This window comes from Rhamphochromis sp. 'chilingali' (assembly GCF_963969265.1).
Source record: "Rhamphochromis sp. 'chilingali' genome assembly, chromosome: 5".
Classification (NCBI taxonomy): domain Eukaryota; kingdom Metazoa; phylum Chordata; class Actinopteri; order Cichliformes; family Cichlidae; genus Rhamphochromis; species Rhamphochromis sp. 'chilingali'.
The window spans coordinates 610,637-637,926 of record NC_137932.1 but is presented as its reverse complement, the minus strand read 5'-3'; the positions used below and the strand labels follow the sequence as shown (position 1 = coordinate 637,926).

Genomic DNA, 27,290 nt, shown 5'->3' with positions numbered 1-27,290 from the left:
CCACCTTATTGCAGAAATAACAGATTACAATTGAAAAATACTTTTTACTGTCAGTGTTAATAAAGCCAGAGTCCAGAAAACCAATTTATCTCATTGTGTTTACTTAATTAGGTTTCTAAGCAGGGAATTAGATTTTTATATCATTAATTAATAGTTGGTGCTTCAGCAGTTTCACCGTCTGATATATAAAATCATCTGATCTTGTGTCTGCTCTAACTGGGAAGCTGAGCAGTTAGCAGCTGTGTAGCAGCCGAGTATTCCTAAATCTAGGAATACTCGGCTGGACTGTGAGGAAAACAAAGTGCTGCCTTCATGTTCCAGCCAAACATGCATCAAAGTGCTTTCCACATCATTTTCAAACTCTTCAATTAAACCAGTTCTCCAGTCTCATTTGGCCACTTTTTATTATACCGACACACAAAAATATATTCAATTGCACTTCTCGAATTCTTTTATTTCACAGAATGGCATGTAAATGTGGTTAATAGGAAGGACATCACGGTCAAAACATTCTTTGTTACTTGGAGACACAAAGTGAGGCGGGGCAAGATGGCGGAGTCTGTTCTTCTGATGACGTCACAGTTCAAACTGGAGTGAGCTGCTGTGGGAAAAAAATGGTTGACAGGTTGAGGTAAGCAGAGGCGGCGCCCCGGAAGCGTTACAGTTTGTGTTGCCGCCACAGGCGGCTCATTGGGATGGGGTTGAATCTGCCGCTGCGGTTGCTCCTCATGCCCAGGTACTGCCTCAGCAGCTGGTTGACCCGTTTCTGACTGTTCCATTTGCGGGCAGATTTCCGGACGCCTATGAACCCGCCGTAGCGCTTCTGTAGCGGCCTCATCGATGAGCCCAGCAGCTTCCTGTATGCGTGGCGCCCCCTCTGAAAGCCGCCAAAGCGTTTGGATAAGGCGATGCCCTCTGAACTCTCACCTTCACCGGCCTCGAGCTGGCCATCGCTTTCCACGTTCCTCTCCTCTCTGGGCTTCTGCTCTTCATCCGTCAGACTGAGATCCAGACTCTGCAGGCCCTCCCCCTCCTCAGAGGATCCCAGCAGCGATGAGTCATACTGGACGCTGCGCTGCTCGAAGGGTGTCTCATCCCGATCCCCCTCCTGGAAACGCTCCGCAGCTGTCGACTGCACCAGTTCACTGTCAGAGTTCAGGTCGAGAGAGGTCAGCTCCAGCTCCTCTCCCGTTCTCTTGAAGAGAGCGCCTCCTTCAGAAAGTGTAGGATGGAGCGATAGCTTCACAGCGCGTTTGCATACGTCCCACGTCAGCGAAGAGGAGATGCGACCCTCGCATTCCAACAAACACACCTGCAGAGGGAAGAGAAACAGTGACGTGGTGAGGCGATCCGAAGGGGTCTTTTTGACGTTTAACTGATGAAAACACAACAAAGATCCCAGAGACTTTGAAGTCCCCTAATTACTTGCAGTCATTCAAGCGCTAATCAGGCTTAAGAAAGAAGGTGACAGTGAGGATGCTGAGAATATTGGGCTGGCAAATAATTGCAGGTGTTTAGTCCACACACCAGAGCAACGTGACGGTCGAACGTAACGGTGCTGACAAGGCCTGAAGTATCTCCGTTTTCTACAATCACAAATTTTCTTTCCTTAGAACATAAATCATGGAAAGGACAAATAACGGAGCAGAGAGCAGACGCTCTTATTTCAAGTCTAACACACATAAACTGTCTGTCTGTCTGAACATGTGCGTGTTCCCATTGATCTCTTACTGGTTGTTTCCTCACATTTCCTACATTCGAGCGCTGCTTAGCAAACATAGCAGTGTGATATTTCTGACCTGATATTTAAAGAGTTTTAGCTAGCACTGCTGTTATAGTTGCTAGTTGTTAGGAGTAGTGGTAATTTGGATCATTATATTTATTCAAGCTTAAAGCTACGAGCAAAGAATCCTACAAAGAAGGATTGTAAGGTTTCCTGGGGTGAGACGGTGCGCTTTGTACTTCTTTAGAGAAATGCAGAAGGACAGCTTTTGCAAAAAGGATGTAAATGGCTGTGGTGACCACATATTTCAAGAAGAAGACGGTTTTGAATAAGAGAGGAAGGCGCACAAAGGTGCAGTCTGAAAGAGATAAACTGCAAGGTGGTGTAAGGGGTGCGGTAGCTGGGGTGCATTGGATGGCAGCCTGTAGCATGATTCTGGACGAGAAGGGGAGGTGAACCTGGTGGTTGACTGAGGAAGTGCGGGGAAGAATTCAAAGGAAGAGGTAAGCAGAGAAGAAGTGGGCTAGTCCTCTGAGGCTAGACGTGCGACAAAGACAGAGGTGGCAAAGGAAAAGGCTCAGTGAGTTTTATGTGAAGCTGGAGCCTAACGAGGGAGAAAAATTAGTTAATCTCGGAAACTGAGAGGATGGCTGAGGAATGCAGAAGAAGCGTAAAAATAGAGCTCCAGAAGGAAAACACTTGATGAGCGATGCCAAGAAGAGTTGTTGAAGCTACGTTAAGTAGAGCGGTGACAGTCATTACACCAGAGCTCTTCACTGTCTCTCTTCACTGTTGGTTCCTTTTGGAGCATTTCTAACAGAACATCAAACTAAAACAATGGTTTGCTGAGTCTGTTACTTAGCACTAATTAGCACTAGCATGTTTCTCGGTGCATTTTATTAATTCAGCTAGCTAGCCAAGCTAACTAACGTTAGCTGATGAATAACTCTCCAAACATTTTAAGGTCACTTCTGGCTCTAAAAGACAAACCCTGCGCTGCCTACACCGCTAATGCTGAAGCTTCAAAATGAGGAGTGGCTACATCCACCCATTATGCTGCCTTTGAATATGACACACGGTACATGTATGAACATGTTCACGGGGAAAAAGCTGCCTTTTGTGGCACAAAGTTAGATTCATGAGACAGAAAATGATGTGGCCCATAAACGAGAGTCAGGTAATAATTATGTGTTTTTTTGACTAGAAGCTGAACTGTTTATATTACATCGAGTGAATTCAACTATTTCTCATATGAAAAAGTCTGATGAGACTAATGACTGCTTCCCGAGTCCCCGAGCTGTGAAAATATGCACTGAGTTTATAGCCAAAAAGAAAACAAAATGTAAAAGCTAGCCAGTCATTTTAATGAAATAGCTTTTCTTCTAGTCAAACAGCCAAACACAAAATAATTGTATGGCCATGATTTTATGGCATTACTATATTAGTTTTAGTGCAGGCGTCAGCTGAACTAGCCTCCTTTTAACCTTGATGACTCGGGTGTCACAGAAGTTAATGGGCCTGGTTCCTGCTGTGTTCAGCATATATGATCTGCGAATGTGACACATCCATAATTTGACAAATGTGACATCGACTATTGCAAAATGATTGACAGCACAAAATTGGAGAAAAGTGCGAGGCTGTTTGAAGGACAGCAGGTAAATTATGTCTTTTGCTGACAACTATTTATTTCCGAATGACTCTTCAGCTTCAAGACGTTGTTTCCGCTCCTAAAGATTTGGAACTGAACTTTTCTGTATAGAGCGAAGTTTGTCAGCGCTGATTTCCACCTCGTCTTAATGACTTTCCTGTCATAGTCGTGACGCTTGATAGTCTGACTTCAAGGACCAATGAAGAACATTTGAAGTGCATTTAAAGCTTTTTTGATGCAACAACGGCTTTTCTTGTTTAGTAAATCCAAATATATTTATCACCTATATTTTGCATCCATATATGGCTGACAGTAGGTCACTGTATTCTTCTCTTTCACCCTTTCCCAAACTCCCAAGCTTGCTGATTTCAGTTTGAGGTAAGAAGCAAATCCCATTTACTCGTCAAATCTCGCTCAAACGAGATAAATTGCATTGTTATCAGAAACCTGCTCACATCAAAGGAAGCAGAGAAGAGGGAGTTCTGCTGTGAATCTATCAACAGAAATTAATTATCCATCGTAAATGAAATGAGCGCACCAGGGGATTCTCCGCAGCGGATCAATGGAGCAATCTAAAGGAGTTTATGAGCGGAGGAAGTGCGTGCATGCACACAGTCCACGATTTATATACTCGTGAGGACAAGAGGATAAAACGGTTGAGGAAATTCTCCAAGAGGAGCTCGCTTCAAAGGCTTAATTCTCACAGAGGAGGTGGGTCAGGGCTGGCTCTTAAATACAGTGTTGAGATTTTGATGTACTAAATTCTTTGAACTGATCAGAGAAGCAGCAGAAAAGCTCCTACTTTGCTACCTAATCTTGGGGTGGACAGATCAGAGTTTAAGGCCCACTTTGATGCCAAAGGCCATGTTATGAGCCAGCTTGTGCTCACAAGCCATCTGCAAACATCTTATCAAAAGAGTTGTTCCTGTGAGGAGTGACTGATAATGGTGTACGTGACGGAGAGCCAAAGAAGTCACACTTTGCCTGCTGTGTGATGTAGTGCACAGATCCAGTTCTTCAGGGAAGATGTTCAGGTAACAAAGTCCCGCTGAAGAAATCGAACCAATGTAAACCTTTCCAAAACGTTTCCATCAGGGTGACGATTAGCGAAGGTTATCGCTATCAATAGTATATCAATATATCATATCATCAAAGTTGATATGAAAAAAGAGAGAAAACAGATGAAAGAGAAGGACTACACGATCTGTCAGCCCCAGAGGAGAAATTCACTGCAATTTAAAAAAATCCTGATTCTCCAGCAAGGAAATGTGAGGAATACGGGAAGGTCCCAGCCTGCACCTTTATTTACTGCATGGTTTTCTTTACATGTGATTGTATTGTAATTCTGAGTATTTGTGATTTATGGTAGTTATATAATATAATATAATATAATATAATATAATATCATATATAGGGTGAAGGTGACGGTGGTCCCCGTGGTAATCGGAGCACTAGGTGCGGTGACTCCCAAGCTAGGCGAGTGGCTCCAGCAGATCCCGGGAACAACATCGGAGATCTCTGTCCAGAAGAGCGCAGTCCTGGGAACAGCTAAGATACTGCAGGACCCTCAAGCTCCCAGGCCTCTGGTAGAGGACCCGAGCTTGAAGGATAGAGAGAGAGATGTGTGTGTGAGACATTCTTAAGTGAAATGTAATATTCCTGTATGAAAAAGCAGCACTATTGATGATTGATTGATTGATTGATTGAATCTTTATTTTGAACATGTTGAAAAAGTATAAAAAATATATATATATATATAAAGATTCAAGATGATAATTTGTTTCTTGAGTTTCCACCAGTAAAGCCATTGGACCCAGCTTGGCTGGAGAGCTAACCACCTGGGACACCACATGCTGTGCAGCAAAGTCAGAACAGCTGTGCAGTGTAGCATACAAACCACTGCTGGGACCAAGAGCAGAGCTGTTCACCTTGTTCTGACTGTTTTGTGTAAAAACACTTAAACGTAGGCTGATAGCATACAGTAGCTAACTTAGCTAATGGTCCAGTTCTAACAGGGAGTGTGGCAGATCTCTACAATGTTCAGCATGAGGCCCCCAGGCCTCACAACATCTCTGTGCAACAATCAAAGGTGCGTCAGGAACCAGCTGTGGCTGTTTGCAAATACGCATAAGGGAAGCAACGCCCACACTTCTGTCGAGCAATGAGACAGAGTAATGATTTTAACTGGACGAAAGTCTGGCAGCTAATGACAAACACAGACAAAGTAACCCTGGTTACACTCTCACCTTCACACAGCTGAACTACAAACGAGAGCAGGCAGGAAACTCCGTGACTAAGAGCCACATCACAGGTAATTAGCACATATGTAAACAAAAGCTGGCATTTAAAAAAATGACAGTAAGTAATGAATGTGGTGGTAGAATCTGTGTGTGTGGGTACGGGCGTGTAGGTGTGTGCACAAATAAATCAATGGGTCCTGACATTATAGCAAACAGCGGCGGCCTCACGCACACACTCTCAGTCTGGAGTGGGAGACAATGGAATTGCTCCGTGGATTCCATCTGTGGCTCAATGGGATGGCGGCAAACACAATGAGGTGCTGATCAAATGTGTCAGTCAGCGATGTAGGCTCAGGCTGATGATACTGAGAGGCAGTCTATTACAACTTCCAAAAAGGTCCCAGCTGTCTTTCCTCTGCATCATTATCAGCTAAATTAGCCGTCCTACAGCTATTCGTGGACACCCACCGACTATCTTTACCCACTGATTTTTCTCAGACTGCTTGGAATGAGATTCTGTGCCGTGTGGAAATTTTGGGTTCAGTTCGGAGAACGATCACATCCTCCCACTGTAGAGGCCGGGATTTCCTGATGGTCACAAAGAACTGCACAGGTGCTGTAGGTACTCACAGAGAAGCAACACTAATCCCTTCTGCATAAAAGTGTCTCCATCATGTCACCGTCACTGTGCATTGCGTGGCTTTCTTTAGTTTTAACCCAACGCTATGAGAGAAAAATAATAGGAAGTATTTTTTTCAGGTTTTAGGATGTTATGTTAGTCTAAGTCTGGCTCTTATGACCCAAGTGTGTGTGTGTGTAGATATTTTGTTTGGCACTAACCACCCATTATAACACTAATTGCCATTTGTGCATTGGCACAGAAAGAATATTGGCACTCTGCTCTGACACCTGTCCACACAGGAGATGATAAGCACTTCCAGCATAAAGAGTGCTGTCTGTCTGTCTGTCTGTCTGTCTGTCTATCTATTGTGGGATTATAATATTATCTTATGCTATGTTATACCCCTAATTAAAGATTGTGAAATTATTATGTAGTTTTAGTTTGTAGTATTCTCCTGAATTAGAGAAAGGTGATAACTGTTACAGTTATTAGGGTTAGCTGAGTTATAAGAAATACTGTTTTCAGAGAGTCAGGACTTTTTCTGATAGTAGAGGAGACAGAGCACATTCCACGGGAGCTTCACCCCCACTGTTGTTGAAGGCAGACAAAATAGGGAGCCAAGGCCATAAGTCAGGCTCACTAGGAGTTAGAAAGAATGTGAATGTTTAGGTTGTTACGATTAGGTGGGGGCCACTAGAGGCTATAAGAGTTTGAGTAACCCTCCACCAGTTTGAGATTTGCTGTGTCCCTCTGCATGCATGTCTCCCCATCCAGATGGTTTATGCTCATAAAGTGTTGAATTGTATGGAATAAAAGAGTGTTGATTGAGCATTTATACACCGAGTATCCCCCCTAATTTTGGTATGATCCGAGCTCAGGCACTAGGCGACGGAGCACAGCATGTGAGCGAGGGGGGAGAAGCTGCTGCCTGCGAGTTTGCTGTTGGAGAAGCGCAGACAGAGAAGAGCTGAAGTTCGACCAAGTTCCGAAGCAAATCATTCGTACTGTACAAATAATGTAAATATGACGGTGAATCACAAAAGATTGATGTCAAACTGATCACTTGACCCATATTACTTTACTTGCTCTTCGAGTGAATCAACAAATGGCGAAATGAAAAGCCGAACAACAACAATGCTGTTTCTTTAGAGAGTCTCAGCTCACATGTGTGTTTATTTCATATTTTCAGTTGTTTCCCTCCACGGCTAAATAAAGCACAGAATCGGTTTGAGTTATGTACTGATGAACACAACAATGGACATAAGGAGCTTCTTTCAAAGAAAAAAGGTAGATGTTATTTTATATATTATACTTTGTATGTTGTTCAGTATATTTCTATGCAAAACAAGAGGAACAGAGAGGGAGAGAGAGAGGAGGACAGAACAGGGAGGGAACAAGAGCAGGTGACACACCTGTTAGTCACATGTTGTTTGCCCAAACTCATCAGAACATGTATCCAGTGCCTAGTGTAACGTTTTAGATACCGTTTGTTACTTTTCAAATTCTATATTTATTAAGTTTTGCAGCTTGTTTGCACAACAAGGCTAAATAATTATTGTACTTTGGTAGAATTAAAAAATAAGTGTAGTGCAGGTCTATGATGATTTTTAGTGCTACTATCATCTAGTTCTGATTCTGGTTCTGTCTTGGTTAAGTCCTCAGTAGTCCTGATTTTGAACTGTTGTAGTCCTGTTTTAGTTCTGGATCAGTTCTGGGTCTGGTTGAATTGGGGTTTAGTCCTCGTGTCTTGATACAGCCCTGACTTTGTTCTGTCTCGCTGCTTAATTAAAAAGTTAGTTTAAGGTGTCCTGCATATGTGACATATTTTTTCCTACATGAAGAGATTCTTTTTTGAACAAAACTCAAAACAGCCTACCCCCCCCATCCCACATGCATCCTACCCTTTACGGCTAAGCCCCGGGTGTATAAAATGTCTGGCTCCGCCTCTGGAGTCAACGGTATCCATTAGTGGTGCAGCGGATTACGGTTGATCCGAAATCCGAACCGATCCCACTCCACGGTTCGGTACGCACGCGATCCGAAGATTCGAAAAAGAAAAAGAAAAGTACGCGTATGGTGGCGTGGTCAGTCTGTCCAGCGATAGTTATGGCCAGCGCTAGCGGTTCAAGTGGAGGAGCAGAGGAGTTTGCGGTATTTAAGCAGCCCTTTGCTGCCCAGCCCGACCAGGCAAAGCTATTACAGAAGCTGCTGGGGTGTTTAGCTGCAGACGGGAAGCCGTATTCTGCTGTGCAAAACAAGCGGTTTAAACTACGATGAACGTGCTTGAGCCACGCTATGATGTCTCGTTGCGCGTCCACTTCAGTGACAAGATCGTTCCAAGCATGTATGAGCAGGAGAACTTTAAAGTTATGGCTGAACTGTTCCAACCATCTTCTGTTGCTCTAACTACAAATGGGTGGAGCTCCAGGTCAACGGAAAGCCACGTGACCGTGACCGCTCGTTATATCACAGCGGAGTGGTAGATACAAAGCCCTGCACTGCCCTGTAGATTACATTAGATTAGATGAAACTTTATTTATCCCTCGGGTGGGTTCCTCCGGGAAATTCAGTTTCCAGTAGCACAGCACCGACAGAAGTTGCAGAATGTGAGCAGAAATATACCAAATATACACATTTATAAATACAGAGAATACAAAAGGGATAAATAGAATAAACAGGAATAAGAATACAAGGGAACAGCACATTTCAAGTATTGTGAGTCTATTACACCGTTGGATATTAGCAAAAACTATTGCACAGGGAAAAGGCGCTACAGCTACTTGTTCCCCCCTTGTTTCCCCCCCTCCAGCGAGCAGTTAAACAGTTTGATGGCGTGTGGGACTTTTTAAGTCTGCTGGTCCTTGACTTTGGGAGAAGCAACCTGTCACTGAACAGACTCCTCTGGTTGTTTATGGCCATGTGCAGGGGATGCCCAGCTTGGTCCATAATGTCCATATTGCACCTTAATTTGTTTTTATATAAGTGAGTGGAATGAGTCTTCAGTTGTTTTTTAATAGGCAAAAAATACTTAAATAAATAAACGGCGAGTCAAATTTTTGTCTTTTTTTTCTATTTTTGCTGATCCGAAAATTGATCCGATCCATGACTTAAAACCGTGATCCGATCTGAACCGTGAGATTTTTGAGCCGTTGCACCACTAGTATCCATGACACACAACGTAACGTTTGATAATGCGTCATGTGCAAAGGCATCAGCTCCAAGAGCCGTGCTTGGAGAGTGCTTTGCAGCGACTCTGAAGAGTCGACTCCCATTAAGCGAGAGCCGGCTCCTCACTTAATTTATCCTCATTTTTTTTCACATAGTATCATTATGTGAAAAACAGAGAGGGTGAGAGACATGACAGTCAAGTGCAGTGTGTGTCTGTCCTCTCAGTGAGTGAGACAGTGGACAGCGGTGAGGAGGGCTGTGCGAGTGCATCGCAAAAACACATAGATATGCCCGACACCCGTAAACAAAACAGCATCTGGCTGCAGTTTAAAAACTTTTTTGTCTCGACTTGGTCTCAGTTTAGGCGGTCTTGACTACAAGTCTACCATGTACTAAATAAAAGTGGGAGGGAGGGTGGGGCACGAAAACAAGAACGAACAGCTGGGGGGAACATGTGTAGATGAGAACTGGAAGGAGCGTTTGGAAATTCAGATACTTCAGTTCTAAACTGGTCATAAGTGTGAATGTGAGCTTGGCTGGTTGTCAGATATGTCCCCACATCATGATTTGCAGAAACTTCAGTTATCCCCTGATGTTCATCTACCCAGACAACACAGACAGGTTCACTCGGGACAGGCACAGAGGGACGAGGAGTCACTGAGCCACACGTCCACACTTCACCAGTTAGTCTGACATGCCTGGGTTTGATTCTGAGCAATGAGGCAACAGAAAAATGACCGAGCCACACGAGGCTCCAACCTAGAACCCTGTCACAGTGATAACCACTGCATAACCGCCCTGCTCCCTGCACGTCCTTTCCCGCAGTTTCAGCCTGCTTGCTTCTTCCCGTCACCTGTGCAGGTAATAAAGTAATCAGCAGAAGCAGCTCCAGTGTCAGCACTGTACAAAGTGGAACATGGTGTCATTCATCGAGACTCTGCATGAGCTGGTAAAAATCCTGCAAACGCACACTTCTAGAAGACTTAGAGACTTAGAGCTGTTTATTGTCATTGTGCAGTTTCTTGCACAGCGAAATTGGGTAGCTGGACCACAAAGGTGCTAAAGTAAGAAGAAGAGAAACCAATATACAACGAAGGCGGAAAATAAATAAATAATTAAATAAATAGAATAAAATAAAAAACAGTGTATATGTATACATATGTGAGTGGAACTATATACATGGTGTATGTGGAGGAAACATTGAAACAGACTGGGACCAAAATAATTGCACAGAACATGGAAAGACTGAGATATTGCATATAGATGATCCACAGCAGTGTCAGGGTGGATGTGTTGGGGAAGTCTTTACACACTCTTAGCTTGCATTAAGAGTTCTGACAGCCCGGGAAGAAGCTGTTCTTTAGTCTGTTGACTAATAATAATAATAATAATAATAATAATAACTTTATTTATAAAGCGCTTTCAATGTCCCTTTGTGACATGAAATCTGGATTTCTACTATTCTTAATTATTGTTGCCACCACAATTCTGCTCTGCATGAAATATTTTGGATGGATGTTTTGGTGACCGATTGAAATATGCTTCATACCTTAATTCTTGTGAAAAAATAAATATTCTTGCTGTTTTTGAGGTGAAAACACAACAATGTAAATGGTTGACAGCACACAGAGAAAGCTTATGCACAATGACAACCAGACAACGCAAAAACACAACATAAGTAGTTACATTACAGAGCAAACAAAGCACACACAGGACCATCGAACTGTACACGATGCGTTACAAAGACACTCTAATCAATAACTCACTGGATCACCATCATGGCCCCATCAGGGTGCTGATGGCTCGCTGCAGCTGCACACATGCGCCGCGGTGTTGACATGCATTCACACAGAATTACAATGATACACACATGTGCTCACCATGGTGTTGAAGGTTTGTTCCAGCTGCTGTTGCTGCAGGAGCAGTCCACAGGCCATACATTGCCCCTGACAGTCACTGCATCCAGGGGTGAAGAGACATGCCAGCAGGACCACCAGGCACCACAGAGGGATCTTCATCGCTCAGCGCACCCAGACAGGCAGCGACAAAGAGGAGCCCAGCAAACAGAAGAGTTCAAAACAAGGAGTCAGCAGCTGGAGGATCTGGGAGGTAAAAGCTGTGGGATCTGGGTCCAGCCTGCAGGGAGAGAGAGCGGACAGACTGACAGGAATACTGCATGAATTCCAACTTGCAGGGATAATTTGGTGGATTTGGCCGGCCAGTCGAAGCGTTGGTGGTGGGAGAGTGTTCATCAAATAACAGGAAATGGACAGTGTGGGTGGAGAGAGAGAGAGCACAACCTGAGGCAATAAATGATAAAATGGGCAATTTCCAGTGGACAGGAATCATCCTGTGCAGGCTGGAGGGTTGGATCGCAGATCGAAATCATACACCGCAGGCTGGAGATTAGTAAGAGCCCATATGTGCCTCCACAGATTAGCTTGAAACTACAACACAGGTCATTTCCTGAGGCAGCAAGAAATCCGCACACAACAGTGATTGGACGATGATAAAATGGGCATTAGAGTCAATGTTGAGGCAAAAAATATGCTAGCAGTGAAGAAATGTGTGACAGGACGCGTGCGCAGGCTGAGGAAGAATAACCGGTGAGATAGACCCCATCATCTGGTGTGGGCTCTACCTGTCTGACCCCCATTTATTCTGCCACGCACCACCGAATCAGCCAATAACAGCAATAACAAAGAGAAAAACAGAGCAGCATAGATTGCTGCTGCTTGATAGAAATATTCCACACTCTGTCTGCAGGCTTAAAGCCGGCACCCAAGGCCCTCATGCTCGTGTTTGCCAAACTATAAACGTTTAGGAAACATGTTCTCTGTTTTTCACATATTAACAGCTTTATTGCTGGAGCTGCTCAATCTGTTGACCTTAAAGGAGAGGTCAGAGGTCAAATAAGAAATACTAATAATGAAGTACTTGCTATATATCGACGATACACACCACACTTGTAAGAATCACAGTTTGTAAATTTGTCAGATTTCCCACCAGTAAATCTTTAAGGTCAACTCAGGCTACGTGCACACCGGCCCGGATAGATTAGAAAACTGCGTTTTTGTCTGAAAACGCTCCGCGTCCACGTTTCAGTCGTTTTCACAGACTTGTGCGTCCACATTGAAACATCTGAAAACACTTACGTACCAGTCCTGCGCATGCGTGAAACGCAAGAAGATTCGGCCTGCCTCATTTCTGTCTGCGGCTTATTCACTTTCCGGCTCGTTGAAATGTGGAGGAAAAGCAGCGAGTTTTTAAATGGACTCACAATGAGCTGGAGTTGTTGCTGCGAGTAACACAAAAGCACAAAGTTGCAAAAGCGAGTGAGAGTTTGAAGAAAAGCTCTATGAAGCATGTGCAGACTGATGTTAATCTTTAATAGGGCTGTCAGTAATTGGTCACATGACTGCATCACATGACTAACACGCGTCATCGTTTTAGAAACTGCGTTTTCGCTGTCCACACTGCGACGCGACAGCACCGTTTTGAAACGTATTCGTTTTCGAGAGCGTTTTCAAAACACTGCGTTTTTCCTTGAGGAAAATGTGTCTCGGTGTGGACAGGAGGCCAAAACGGAGAGAAAACGATGCGCATTAGTGTGGACGTATAAGGTCTTAAGATGCGAGCAAAGTTTGGATTGTACACCTCGACAAAATGTTACCAGGATTCAACCTCTCACGCTATTACGTTTACAGAGAGAAGGACACGTATGCAACCAAAAACATAACCTGCTTGGCAGAGCTAAAAACCTTACAGGTGTATGAAACTGAAGGGGAGCACAGAACCACACAGTCACGTATGTGAATCAGCAGAAGGGAAGGAGGATATTAAGGACGTTCAGCCGTTTTCTCGTGCTATTAGATGCGCTGCTGGTCTCAGTCTTTAAGTCTTTACTAGCTGTTTGCACGTGCACGATTACTTAGGGGGTCGTGGAAGTTTGGGGAAGGTGGCAGACCTGCAGAGCAGCCAGAGTCACAGAAGACTGGGACGATGTTCCTCTCCCCGGTGGGTCTCCTCGGTTCCCATTTACAAACTAAAAGAAGAGGAAAAGTCTACCAACTGTGTTCAGACGCGTTCAACAAAATCAACAAAATGAGCCAATATTTTTCTTAAAATGATCGATTTTTCCCGTTAGATATGTTTTCTGTGTTCTCGTGTGAATAGAGTGGGAATCACCGCTTTCTCTTTTTATTTACATTTTAAACAGCGTACCAGCTTTGTGGGAGTCGGAGGACAATATTAGCGTTTCCACTTTGTTACATTTCCACTCGTAGTCAGCAGCATCTGAAAGCAGTCATGTGTGACTCCAGCCCATTTACACAAGTAGAAATGGTTTTATGGGAAGTCATTAGGGTAGCTGTTTGTTTGCTTTGCAAAGATCACTTGGTCGCCTGCTGACTAAGCCCATTTCAGATAGTTAGGCTCTCCTGTAAGCAGCTCTTACAAACGAGTAAACCAGGAAAATGTGATGGCGTCGGCCTTCGACAGGCGTCAGAATCACAAAGATCCACCTTTCACACATTAATTATATTCAAACAGCGTGTTCATGTGAATACTGTTAAAAGGAGTTTTGTTCACATCATTAATAATAGTTGTAGTGAAATGTTTTGGTAACTAGATAATGGACCGCCACACATTCAAAGGCTCATTAAAAACATTATTATAATTTTTAGCTGGGGCCTGAATATCTGTGAGGTCGAGCAGCGCAGCATTACATGCAGATATGCAATCTATGTAGAGCAGTCCCAGTGTTTGCACCGTGTCAGGACAGGGTTACATAAGGTCAACCCCGACGCTGCGGCGTCACTCGTTTGAGTCAGGACGTTTCAAACTGACTCAAAAAGCCTTGAAAAGACATTTTGTGAAGAAGCTGTTTGCAGTCAGAGCCGCACTTCGACTCATTGACAAACACATTTACAGCCTGAACAGAAAATGTTTGAGCTTCCTTCACATGAGGGGTTCTGAAAAGTTGATGTAACGAACGCCACTGCGCCGCTCGGGGCGTGCAATAACCCACGTGTTGGCGAACGGGCGCACCAAACGAATTTTTGAACTATGACAAAGATGCTTTCTTCCCCACACGGTGACTTGCTTTGATTTAAAGTCGTACAGAAATATTTGAGATCAGTATTTGATGGGGGGTTTTCCTGCGCCTGCTTGGTGGTGAACAGGCTTCCTAAAAGCTCTGATGGGGATAAATTACCACCACTCCTTGCTGCTTTGGCCATTTTGAATGAAGGCTATTACTTTGTGGATATTAACAATTAATGGACCGGGCGGTCTCGAGATTTGTGTAGCAGATGTAACAGTGAGCTGGCTGTAAAGATTTGCACGGATCGGCCAGTCACAGGCGTGATTGCCGTCGGTGTTTCCTGCATCACCTGGACACCTCTTCCCCCCCCTTCGCGCACCCCTTAATGCCCTGCAATTCATCTCATTAACAAAAAGTCCAGCGCCGTTATTTGCATCTCTAAACAGGTTTTAGGTGGAGTACACACACGTTGTATATGCCTCAAAGCGTAGTGTTTTTTATGGTGTCATTCCCGTACTGTGGTCACTTTCATATCGTTTGCTTCTGGTGGGAGCTCATGCATATGCGATTTGTGTGTCTAAAATGAGTTAATATTTCAGCAAATGCAGATCCGGTGCAGCCATGTGGAAATGCACACAGAGTTAAGCAGTGAGTTCAGATGTGTGTCGCCCTCTCGTTTGCACACAAGCCTACGCAGCAATGTGTTAAACGGCTTTGAGAGAACTGTTGTTGTGATTCGCCACCATATTAAATACCAATACAGTTTGTCTTAAGATCACAACGTACGTTAATACATCACCAAACAACTGTGCGTCCAAATGAAGATTACCATTCAGGATCGAGCCTGTAATAATAGTAATAATAGTAATAATAGTAATAATAGTAATAATAGTAATGCAAATTTAATACAGGATTTACTTATTAACGGAGCTCTGCTCACTGAAGATCGGTGGGGGGTAGAGGATCTTCATTTAACTGATGAAGGCTGAAAGCAGTTAAGTCGAGTGATGAGCAAAGTGAGCGAGAACAGGGTAGAGGGTAGGGCTGCCATTCCTCCCCACTGAAAGGAGTCAGCTGTGGGAGGCGGCCCTGTAAGGGGACCTGCACCCAGATAAGCAGATAGAATATATGACATCGATTAGCTAGATTGTAAAATCATTTTGTGCAGGCATTTGTGATCCCTGCAGGATAACCTTTAATCCCACAAAAAACATAAAAACCTTTAGTACTTGACTGTTTTGTGAACTTCCTGACATTGAACCTCACAAAAATAAAACACCTTTAAACCACTAAAATGGCTACTGGAAACATGATGTTTGCATTTCTTTGGGACAGCTGTGGACCGCCTAAAAAGACACCATGAATTAATCTGCAGCAGTCGACATTAAAGCATTCCCGGTGTGTGTGGACCTGCCACTGTGCCCAAGAGCCACAGGAGTCTCAGCTTATCCACATCAAACTCAATTAGTGTGACACTTTGAGCCACAGACCACCACCCTCCTTTCTCTGCCTGATTTTCTGTAATGATTCGCTTCTCCATCATCCAGTTTAGCCACCTATAATTCTGAATACTATTTTAGTTATCCTCAACATTTCATATCATTTCCAGAGAAGGCAGTTAACGGGGTGCAGGGGGAGGATATGCACAGTGCTGACGGGGAGGCTAGGCCCCTACACAGCCTTTTCCCGACACCGCTGGAGCCGGGGAGAGAGTCGTATTCGAAAACAGGGCTTCATCGTGCGTAAATATAAAAACCTTGGCATTCTTAACGAACGCTGACATGAAAGCAAAAAGAAAATGGGCTTTAACGAAGGGGCCTGACGTCCCTGTACTTTTCAGATGATTCTTCCCATCTCGCTGAAATGAATGCTTTTACCCAGTTCTTTCCAAAACATATATTGTCCTGAGCTTCCATTAGAGTTAACTAAGACCCTGAAAGTCTTACGTGTCCTCAAGAGAAATGTTTTTCCCTTTGAATCAGAGAGGAAGCAATCAGAACATAAAAGGGCCACCGCTCTCATGCATTTGCTTTTGTTATCTGAGTACATTTCTTGTCAGAGCTGAAAATGAACAATCAGAAACATCTGCGGTAATTTTTCTACCAGTTTACTGTCCTTAAAGAAACGTAATGAAAATCATTAAGGGCAGCGTGGAGGTCAGAAACAGGTGAGTGATCTGTTTTTTACTTTTTTGTTGAAGGAAGGTAATCAAATTGTTTCAAAGAGCAGACAAGTGCCTTTCAATGTTGTTTCAGCCCAGATTTTTTTTTTTATTTTACTCTGTTATGAAATGTATTACTTCAAAAACAGCTCATAAAGGTGTATTTAGTTTTACATAACGGAAAAAAGAAGTGACAGACTTTAGTTTTATTTATTCATAGACTTCATCAACAAGGATGGACAACACTATTTTCCAAGTTAAGAGCCATTTTATGCATGAACTTTGTGAGAATCCGGTCAGACTGGCTATGTGTGAATGCACCAGAACACATGCAAAGTATTTCAGGTGTTCCATCCATCCATCCATCAATCCATCCATCCATCCATCCACCCACCCACCCATCCACCCATCCATCCATCCATCCACCCATCCACCCATCCATCCATCCATCCATCCATCCACCCATCCATCCATCAATCCATCCATCCATCCATCCATCCACCCACCCACCCATCCACCCATCCACCCATCCATCCATCCATCCATCCATCCATCCATCAATCCATCCATCCATCCATCCACCCACCCACCCATCCACCCATCCATCCACCCATCCACCCATCCATCCATCCATCCACCCATCCATCCACCCATCCATCCATCCATCCATCCATCCATCCATCCATCAATCAATCCATCCATCCACCCATCCACCCATCCACCCATCCATCCATCAATCCATCCATCCATCCATCCATCCATCCATCCATCCACCCATCCACCCACCCACCCATCCATCCATCCATCCACCCACCCACCCATCCACCCATCCATCAATCAATCAATCAATCCATCCATCCATCCATCCATCCATCCATCCACCAGTCCATCCATCCATCCATCCATCCATCCATCCATCCATCCATCCACCCACCCACCCATCCACCCATCCATCCATCCATCCATCCATCCACCCATCCATCCATCCATCCATCCATCCGCTTCCGCTTATCCTTTTCAGGGTTGCGGGGGGTGCTGGAGCCTATCCCAGCTGTCATAGGGCGAGAGGCGGGGTACACCCTGGTCAGGTCGCCAGTCTGTCGCAGGGCTAAGACACAGGGACAGACAACCATTCGCGCTCACATTCACACCCATGGGCAATTTAGATCAATTAACCTATCCCTACAAAGCGCATGTCTTTGGACATGCACTATTTCAGGTGTTTGCCTTATAATTTATTCAGTATAATAACCAGGTTAACAATTTACATTTGCTGTTATTCACATTATAGTTCACGTGTTGGCTTGCCTTAAACAGCCTTAGCTAACTCTTTGGTCAGGTGCAGTGTTGATTCTAGACCGACGCCATTGTGCTGATGTACGACACCAACGCAGGGATGGGGTGGAGGGTAGGAGCGTAGATCCACACAGACACTGTGCCAGTCTGTCTGCTCTACTGTTTCTGACTTTTGAGGGAGAACCAAACATACTGGAGCTCCTCCACTTGGGAGCAGAAACTATTCCCAAGCTGGAGTGGGCAGTCCAGCCTTTCCTGGCTGAGAACCACTGCCTCAGACTAGGATGTGCTAATTCTCCACATGAAAACACAGCCGTACTCAGTATGCTAATACTTTTTATACGGTCTCTGAAAAAAATGCCCTCTTGTGTTTCCAGCAAGTGAACAGGGGGATTCATCCTGTACGTTTGTGTACAAAGTTGCAAAGTGAAGTGAATTAATAAAGCTAACGATGGGGTAAATTAGCATTAGCAGCTTTAATAAAAGGTGGAGAGGGCATCCACGGTGTCACAAATGTGAAGAAAAGCTCCATGCTCGTCTGACAAAGCTCTGACTCACTCCATCTCATCCATTAGGTGTCTGCATAAAGCTGAAGAGCACAATGGAGTCTGCTAATGCATAGATAACCCAGAGGTCCCTCGCTCTCAGCTTCCCTCTTTCTCCCTTTTTAGCATCTTCTGTACTTTCCCACTTTTTGCTGCCTCCTTCTTCTTCCACTCGTCTCCCAACGTCTCTGCTTTCCCACATTTATGAATTTTAGCTGATGTGTTATCTCTACAGAGATATTGCAGAGGTTTCCAGCCTTTTCCACCGGTTAGAGATCTTAACTCCTGGTCATTAAGATCAACCTGGAGCCAGGAGCAATGAAAGATGGATTGCATGAAGATGCGATCACTTAAAAGGGGGAAGATGATTAAAATTTCTTCTCTGCCTATTAAATCTCACGGACCATTAATGGTGTTAGATTTATTCTTCATATTCTGGGATTTATGACTGTTTTATGACCTTACGCTCTCCAGTCACTTCTGGGAAATGTGTTGATCTGAGATAATAGTCCAGTGTGGTTTTGTGTGGAAAAGACAAAGATATTGATTCACAAGTCTTATTCTCATACACGTTTTAGATGCCTGTGAACAAATGCACACAAAACAATCTTTTAAAGGAATTCTTCATGGAAATACACAAACACACTCATTTGTAGCTAAGACAAATTAAACTTTCACGGTGCTCACGAACAACAATATATTTTTTTTCCAAAAGTTGCATCTCAGCTGCTCTAGATGATCCAGAGTCATGAGGGTAAAGACTTCGATAGAAAGTAAATCTGTTAAATGAAAATACACAGATTGGAAAGAGAGGCTCTTTTAAATGTCTCTCGTCTGAAGGTAACAAACTGACTGCCACTCACCTCCTTTGTAGCAAGGTGAAGGCATTAATGCAAATCTCAACCCCTGAGCGCATGAAAGCCACACGTCTGCATGGTGAAGTCCCACTGTGAGAACGTGGGACTTGTTTCTGTGGTCAAGTGAGACAGGAAACAGACTGTTGTCACCTCAATGACATTTTTCTGATTGTAAAAATAAACCGTGTTTACAAAAGTGCCTGAAAAATACAAATGCTGAATTGAACTTCATTAGCTTCCTCTTACAATATGACATCATGTTTTTGGAGTTTAATAACTACAAACTACTCGCTGCACTTTTCCTAGTCTGTACTTCCAGGACGTGTTTCCGTATTTCAGATTAGATCAAAAACACGAAGCGTCCTGAACCTTGGTTGTGTTAATGTGATTATACACGAAACAGTAGATAAAACCTCGAGAGCAAAGTTATCATAGATTGCTTTTTCCAGCCTATTAGTTTAGTTTCACCGCTGTTCCTTTCAGTTTACTTCTTATCTTCAACAGAAAGCGTTTGGTTTTAATGTTCATTGTGAATCTGCTCGTGCTGACAGAAAGAGTCAAAAACTAAAACATTCCCTCCACAATTGTATTTAATCTCAGATTCTTTAGTTAAAATATCCTTTTTAAGGGTTTTTCTGTCAGTAGTTAGTCTAGTTTTGGTCACTCTACTAGTTCTAGTTATGAGTGGATCTGGCCATCTCGCACAGAGAGGGGCAGCCAATCAGAAGAGAGCGTCAGAGAAGCTACAAGTGCTTGTGTTAGACAGTGGATGCACTCACTGTGGTCCAGTACAATGTAAATACGGATTATATTTAAATATGAATCATGAACACCTGTTCTAGAAGAGTCCAAGAATAAAACGATGGAGGAGGATATGAACATAACTCCCCCATTTTAACACTGTTAATACTACTGCAAAGGGCTGTTAGCCTTCCCTGCATTATGATCAATCATGTCCCCATTTAAAATTCCAACGCTAGTAAAAATAAATTCTTATTGACCTTCATGGTTAAAGAATATTCTGTGACTTCACTCGATAGTTGTTCTGTCTAAAAATCACAAAAACAAATTTCAAAATCACAAAGTCAGTTAGTGCCACACACAGTGCAACACCACTGAAATACACACCACATATGGCTCCCTACACACACACAGACACACACACTCAGAAAAATTATGGTTCTTAAATGGTTCTTCAGATGTCTTCATGGTTCTTTAAAGAACCATCATACGTCAAAGAACCTTTTTATTTTGTGGATGGTTCTTCAGCTATTACAAATGGTTCTTTAAAGAACAAAAGGTTCTTCATCCTTAGCAATCTAAGTTTGATGGTGTAAATGGCATAAATATTTACTCACTATAACGAGGCTGTGAATTATACTGTGTGTTTTCTTTGTGTGCATGTGTGTGCGAAGGGAGAGGGCAGGATACCTGGCAATTACCCTTTAAGAGAAGATGGTAGGAAACTGAATATTCAAATAAAAGTTAGAAATATTTGCTTAAAAATATACTGGTGGCAGGGGTGGGGGGGAAAGCCTAAAGACCCTAACCCCCCCCCCCCCACACACACACACACACACACACCTAACCCCGCAAACCCATTATGAATATGGTGAGTTAACAAGCAGTAGACACAATACACACATTCAAATACTGTACTTTAGTTTTAATTTTAATAAAGCATTACTATTTTCTACTCCAAGGCATTACTTTTGAGATTATTATATATTTTTGAAAATATAGCATAATGATAATACTAGTTATTGTAAACTTTACAAACCACCCAGCAGTATGTAAAGTCAAATTATAAAATACAAGTAAATAACAATTGCAGAACAGAATGTCAGTGTAATGAACACACACTTCGTTTTGACAAAGCGCACTGCTTAGGTAAATGATCTGAGTAGTTGTTCATCACTGAGCAATTTGTTAATGTGTGCTTCGAGCCAAATAAATGACAGGGAGAGAGAGTGACGTCAGAATACGTCATACTATAACCTCCCGGGAGCGGACGGAGGGGGTCAGTCGTTGGGATGCGCATGCGCAGACAGAGTGCGCGAGCGGCGGGCCTTGACTTTCTGGGAAAAAACTCACGGACTATTAAAAAAATATATATATTACTGTTTAAAACACTAATGTGACATGTATTAGTAGTGATGTTGTGCTGAGGGTTAAAATGCCTTTTTGTAACTACAGAATGACAATAAACCATTAATATATGTCTATGCTGTGCTCGTGTTTATTTTGCCCTACTCAAATTCAATTTATGATGCATTTTATTTTGAAAGATTTAAAATGTTTTTTTAAAGAACCACTCAAAAAAGGTTCTTCAAATGGTTCTTTTAAAGAACCATTTGAAGAACCTTTTTAAAAATGGTTCTTTGAAAAACCATTAAAGGTGCCCCAAAGAACCATTTCTTGATGGTTGTTTGGGGCACCTTTAAAGGTTCTTCAATGAACCACTGAAAGAAATGGTTCTTCAAAGAACCATTGTTTGAAAGGTTCTTTGTGGCACCAAAAAAGGTTCTTCTATGGCATCAGTCTAAAGAACCACTTTTGGTTCCAGTTGGCACCTTTTTTTTCTGAGTGCAGTGCAACACCACTGAAATACACACCACATATGGCTCCCTACACACACACAGACACACACACAGCTGCTGGATCATCAGCCGTGGAAATCCAGCCTGTGCGGCCACAGATAAACCGTGGGTGACTCAGCGCACCGTTCAGACCAGCAGGACCTGCAGGAGCAGCAGGAGCTGCGCTTGCAGTTGTGCCCCGGCAGATCCTAAAACGACTAATCTGAGAGAATGCTCTTAATCCGATTTGGACTTTCTGCCACGGCTGCAGCAGATTTCAGGATTGGAACTATTACCTGGCCCATTGCACCATTTAAGAAATGTTATTGTGACACAGATAAACAAATTGACTGGTTACGGGGAACGTAAAGAGGTCAAGAGTAGGCAGGGACATTTGTAGGAAGGGGTGAGAGGACAGGAAGTGAGAACCGGCCGATAAGAGCCGTGAGAAATTCCCCAAGAAGTTTAAAACTGATTCAGAATGAACGATGTCAGCTGTGGAAAAAATCCCTCTGTTGGTCTTGAATCTTTTATTACACGGGCAATTTTTTATCATCCCGGAGTGATATAACTGGCAGGATACAGTAGTGTGTTATGAAAGGAGGCAGATGGACAAAGAGGAGGGCAACAGGAGAGAGGAGGCGACAACAGGTGTGTGTGTCAGGACGCTCACATTAAACACAGCATCACAAAAACATCATGTAAAAACTCGCTTTCTCATCATAATCACATTCGGGTTTTTAGTGAAGTTGTATTGTGATGGTTTCTTTTCATTGTCCAGTAAGCAGTGCTCTCTATAATGGTTATTCTGGGCACAGTGTTTATGTCTAATCAGTGAAGTTATTATCGGGTACCTCAAACATGTGAGCGCAGGGCTGTGTAACTTCATGCAGAACTGTCAGGTTTACTGGTGCCGGCATTTAAAACTCTTCATACATGTTTGGTTTATAATCAAAAAAGGCTTTCATGAAGGTGAGATTGTATTTCTGTTGTTTTAGTGTATTTTTTAGTATTTCTGTCAATTTTTATTATTACTAGCAAAGCCCTACATGCTGCTTTGGTGTTAGGCCAGGATCTATATGCAGGTAAACTGGCCAGAAAAACACTGATTGTGATTACATAATACATTTGTTAGATACCATATTGTCACCAATATAAATATGCAAAATGAAGAATATGTTAAAATTAAAATCAGATTTAATATTCATACTGTCGCTGTTATCCTCATATTGTTCTCATCATATTTTCCAGACTTTAAGCATTTTTGTAGCTGGTTATTTGATCATCAGACACTCAGATTACAAATTTGCATCGACTGTTACAATATGTTGTGTAACGAATGTAGCACGCACACACTCAACTTCAACAAACGTCCACATTTGTAAAGTCACCGATTAGACGATTATCGGATTTATATCAAATATTTACGTCTGTCACATGGATGTGAGCGCTCACGGTGCCCTAACCAAGGTTTATGTAAGGTTTCATCAGGATTGATGGAAAACACAAACATGCACACACCCATGTGCTACAATCATTATAGTCTTAGTTTTATCATAAATACTAATAACACAAGTGCTCTTAATGCACATTTAAGATAATCCAGCGCTGTATGCAATAATACAGTGATGAAGACGACCCCACCTCCTGTAATTTACACCTATGGCTGTACTGTGATGATGTCACATATCAAGAGCTTGAGGAGGGAGTGGGTGGGGGTGTGACGCCACTTCTCCACGCTGCACCCACAGGGTAAGGGTTTGAAGGGTTCGATCCTGTGAGGAACGGCGTGATGACACGCCACTCCAGATTTGGTTTTATCTTTGAAATTCTCTTTGTCTTAATCTCTGCTTCCTCACATCTGCTGGAAGAATCAGAACTCCTGCTGCTGGAAAACAACACGATGTTATCTCTCGTTGCTTCTGTTCTTTAGGAAACCTTATCGAATGCAGACTGCAGAGCACACCGATCGAGGAGGTGCAGTTCTCTCTCTACAACAGTCTCACTGAAATTCTCCCAAATATTAAGTGGGGAAACGTTGCACCCCTCACATCCATTACTGGTTTCTTTCCCACCATCAGATCAGCTGAGCTTATCATTGCTACTGTTTCCATCAGTGGCTCAAGCAGCTTTCTTTTAATTGGAAATAGATTTGTACCTGGGGCTAAACGCTCACGTGGGTGACATCTCTTCAGCAATCACTCTCTGCGTCGCTTATGTCCTTCACAGTGGGGGGAAAAAATCACACCCCTGATCAAGGTGCATTAAAAGCCTGGAAAGAATATTACGCCAGTGCAGAGCAGAGCGTAGTGCACATACATCGGCTGAGGCTGGGGCCGGGATTGGATGTGTGGGAGACGGAGGGAAACCTGGACGCTCCCATGACATTCCCCAAACCTGTACAGGTTATTTAGTTTGATGCGACCCCAAAATGAAAGAATGTGCCTCAAACATTCATTGAAAACATCGAATGTGTGAATCCACAAAGAATATTGGAGAAAAATGAAAGGTTTTCACACAAAAGGGACATTACGCCCTTAATGATGCGCTCAGTTCTGCAGTATTAATTCCCCACTGGCTCTGGCTGTACAGCTGAAATTCTGCAGAGTGTTATGCAGCTGACATTGTGTCATCATTGATCTGGTCGCTGTTAAGCTGCGTTGACACCTGTGCGAATCCATTGGACATGGACCCAGGGAAAGCAATCTAGCACGGCCACACAAGCTCCTTACTTTATCCAAGTGAGGAAACAGAAAAAAGAAGTGTTGAACTGCAAAATAGCTGTACGTGTAGCAGCGCGGGGGCAACAGATAACACGTAAACCTGCTGTTTTACAAAACAGACCCCCATTAATATGCATATATATGAATAAACAGCAAGAAATCTTAATGAATATTTACAGAGAGGCTCTAAAAAGCCTGTAAACGCTTTAATCGGTTCAATCTTTAGCGTAGGCAGCAGAAATCCTAAAAGCAGTTTCAGATGATTACAGGCAGGATGCTCGTAACGCACTGGCAGCAGATCCTTTTTTCTTTTTTGCTTCTTTACAAAAATAAAAGAAATTGCAAATGAAATCGTGACATGCTTTGGCAATAAAACGAGTTATAGATTTAACCTGTTTCAGATCTAAAGTAACATGGAGTCAGGTTTAGAAATGGGATTACTTTCACGCATGATCTTTAAACACCAATACACTGAGACGGGGGGGTCATTCCACCTATTAGTTCAGTGGCACTGATATACCTCTAAAACAGTTAAAACAGCGCCTCTGTCCTGTAGCCATCTGTCATCAAACATCCCCCTCGTGTGCACACATTTATCTGGGAATGGCACATTAACCACCCATTTTCTTCCTGTCTCTGCGAGGATCGTCTTTACTGATAATGGCCAAAGATTATGCACATTCATTACCATTATCATTAGAATCATCATTATCACGCGCTTTCAGCTGATTTTCTGGAGGTTTTTCTGTAGCACGGTTTGAAAGTGAAAAACAGCTTCTTAATATTAATGTTTTATTCAGTCAGATCAAACTAACCTGCTGGTGCTGTTTTCTCTTTTTTTAAAAAACACAAAAAAACAGGAAAAATTGTTTATTGATTTCTTCTCCATCTCAGTCATCTGTGTTGATTTGACCACTTCTGCATTGTTAGCTGTGTTAGGTTAAAATCACGTCAGCCCAAAAGCTGCTGAGTGACTAAGTGCTTTCTCCACACGATCTGGGACTCTCTCTCTCTCTCTGGTTAATTAAGTAGTAATCAGGTGTGGTGTCTTTACTGCTGATGATAACTGTGCTACCTTTAGAGCCGTGGGGACACAAACTGGGTAATGGAAAAGATTGCTTCAGGTGAAGGAGGATTATTCACAGGATTACCTCTTAAGTCAAAATCAAAACCACAGAGCCAAAGAGAGACAAAGTAGAAAGGAAAAGGCAGATGTAGGAGGTGAATCCTGACGGTGGTTGCCTTAAACAACAATATTCCCCCAGGATTAATGCACAATGCATGGGACACACAACAAGTCCTTTCCTAATTAACTATTGTCTCCTTTAAATAATCCAGGAAGTCCAACAACACAATCTCTCTACACAGGTAGACTCGCATAAATAAAGTCACATTCGAGCGCTTGCTTACCTGGATGTGTGAAGATGTTTCTCACAGTCTTTGCCTTCTGTGGCTACTGCAGAGTTTGGGTGGCTCAGCTCGTATCCTTAGGCTCGGGGTTTCAACAACTGAGTGCATGCCTCCTCTGAGGCTTCTTATAATGGCACACCCCTTCCCTCCTGGCTCAGCCCTCCAGTTCCCCCTCACCTCCCTCCCTTCTCCTGTATATCACCACTCGCATCACCGTAGAGAGCTAGAGAAAGGGGTGGATTCCCCCATTCAGTTACGCACAAACCCCCAGCCATACACACAAACGGTTGGCCCGCGCTGACGCAGGAGGTATTGCCTACGACACCAATTTCATCTTCATCGAGCCAACTGATGAGGCTCTAAAAATATGCATCATCATAAGATTTATCCAGAAGCTCCATATCTAAGGTGTCCATAAAGCCCACGGCCTCGACACCAGCTTCCTGCCGAGGTCAGGGAGACGACGGCACTTTGGATGATTTTTTGACTATGACTTAGAAAAGCAGCGTCACGGATGGAGGGAGAAGGTCACAGGTCGATAAAGTTGTTTAAGCTGGAAAAGAGTAACATAACAAGCCTTTTGTTGGTGGCAGTGGGGCCTTGAACAGTATATTATTTTATGGAACAATGACCAGGGTAAGGCAGTCGACAGGCAGAGCGTGCAGCCAATCAGGGCCTAGAGACAGGTATGAGTCATGGCAGATATTTGGGGCTGGAGCAGGGGGTTGAAGGTTTGTCCCACGGTGCTGAGAGCTTTCTTTTTTCTCTTTTAATTTATGTCGTGTGTTTTGATAAGGTGATAATGATGTCGACAGAAAGAAGAACAATGACATAAAAAGACTGAAACTGGGAAAATTCAATATTGTGGCTGATCTGAAGCAGACGATGTGGCCAGAGGTGACTGGCTGTACTAAAATTGTCCATGGAGCTCCACTGGGTGGGTGTGGTGTGACAGGTTTAAGTTACTCTCCCATTAAACTGACCCACACACTGTAATTTGAAAAAAGAAAATGGTGGTTTGAAGTAAATATTAACTTCCAAGAAGAAGAAGAAGAAGATGGTTCCAGTGGGAATTCTAATAATGTGATGCTGTGCATGAAATGCTGATAATGTTTACCATGTAATGGTTTAACATAAAGACATTTAGCTGTGGCAAATTACAATGACATTTGTTTTGCAAATGTTTGCCTAGCAAACCAATTTTGATCTGATCCTGGTGTCGGATAGAAAGTTACTGAATCATGTCTGAGTCCCTGCCTTCAAAGAGAGTGACA

At 43.1% G+C, this 27,290-nt stretch overlaps 1 protein-coding gene and 1 long non-coding RNA gene across 3 annotated transcripts; one reads left to right on the top strand and one right to left on the bottom strand.

The window, feature by feature from the left end:
- Positions 1 to 398: 398 nt before the first annotated feature.
- pnocb (prepronociceptin b) lies at positions 399 to 26,125 on the bottom strand. Of its 2 annotated transcripts, XM_080882424.1 has the most exons (4): positions 26,017 to 26,103; positions 19,311 to 19,417; positions 11,282 to 11,537; positions 399 to 1,312 (listed from the first exon to the last, which is right to left on the bottom strand). In XM_080882424.1, exons 3-4 carry the CDS (start codon positions 11,417 to 11,419, stop codon positions 659 to 661), a joined length of 792 nt encoding a protein of 263 aa, XP_080738550.1. In that variant the 5' UTR covers positions 11,420 to 11,537; positions 19,311 to 19,417; positions 26,017 to 26,103; the 3' UTR covers positions 399 to 658. The 2 variants fall into 2 exon arrangements, with proteins under 2 accessions (XP_080738550.1, XP_080738549.1); XM_080882423.1 differs by lacking the exon at positions 19,311 to 19,417 and having other exon boundaries at positions 26,017 to 26,125.
- On the top strand, positions 2,272 to 5,134 carry LOC308396827. Its single transcript, XR_013971626.1, has 2 exons — positions 2,272 to 4,082; positions 4,786 to 5,134. It is a non-coding gene; the product is annotated as an uncharacterized lncRNA (long non-coding RNA).
- Positions 26,126 to 27,290: the final 1,165 nt, after the last annotated feature.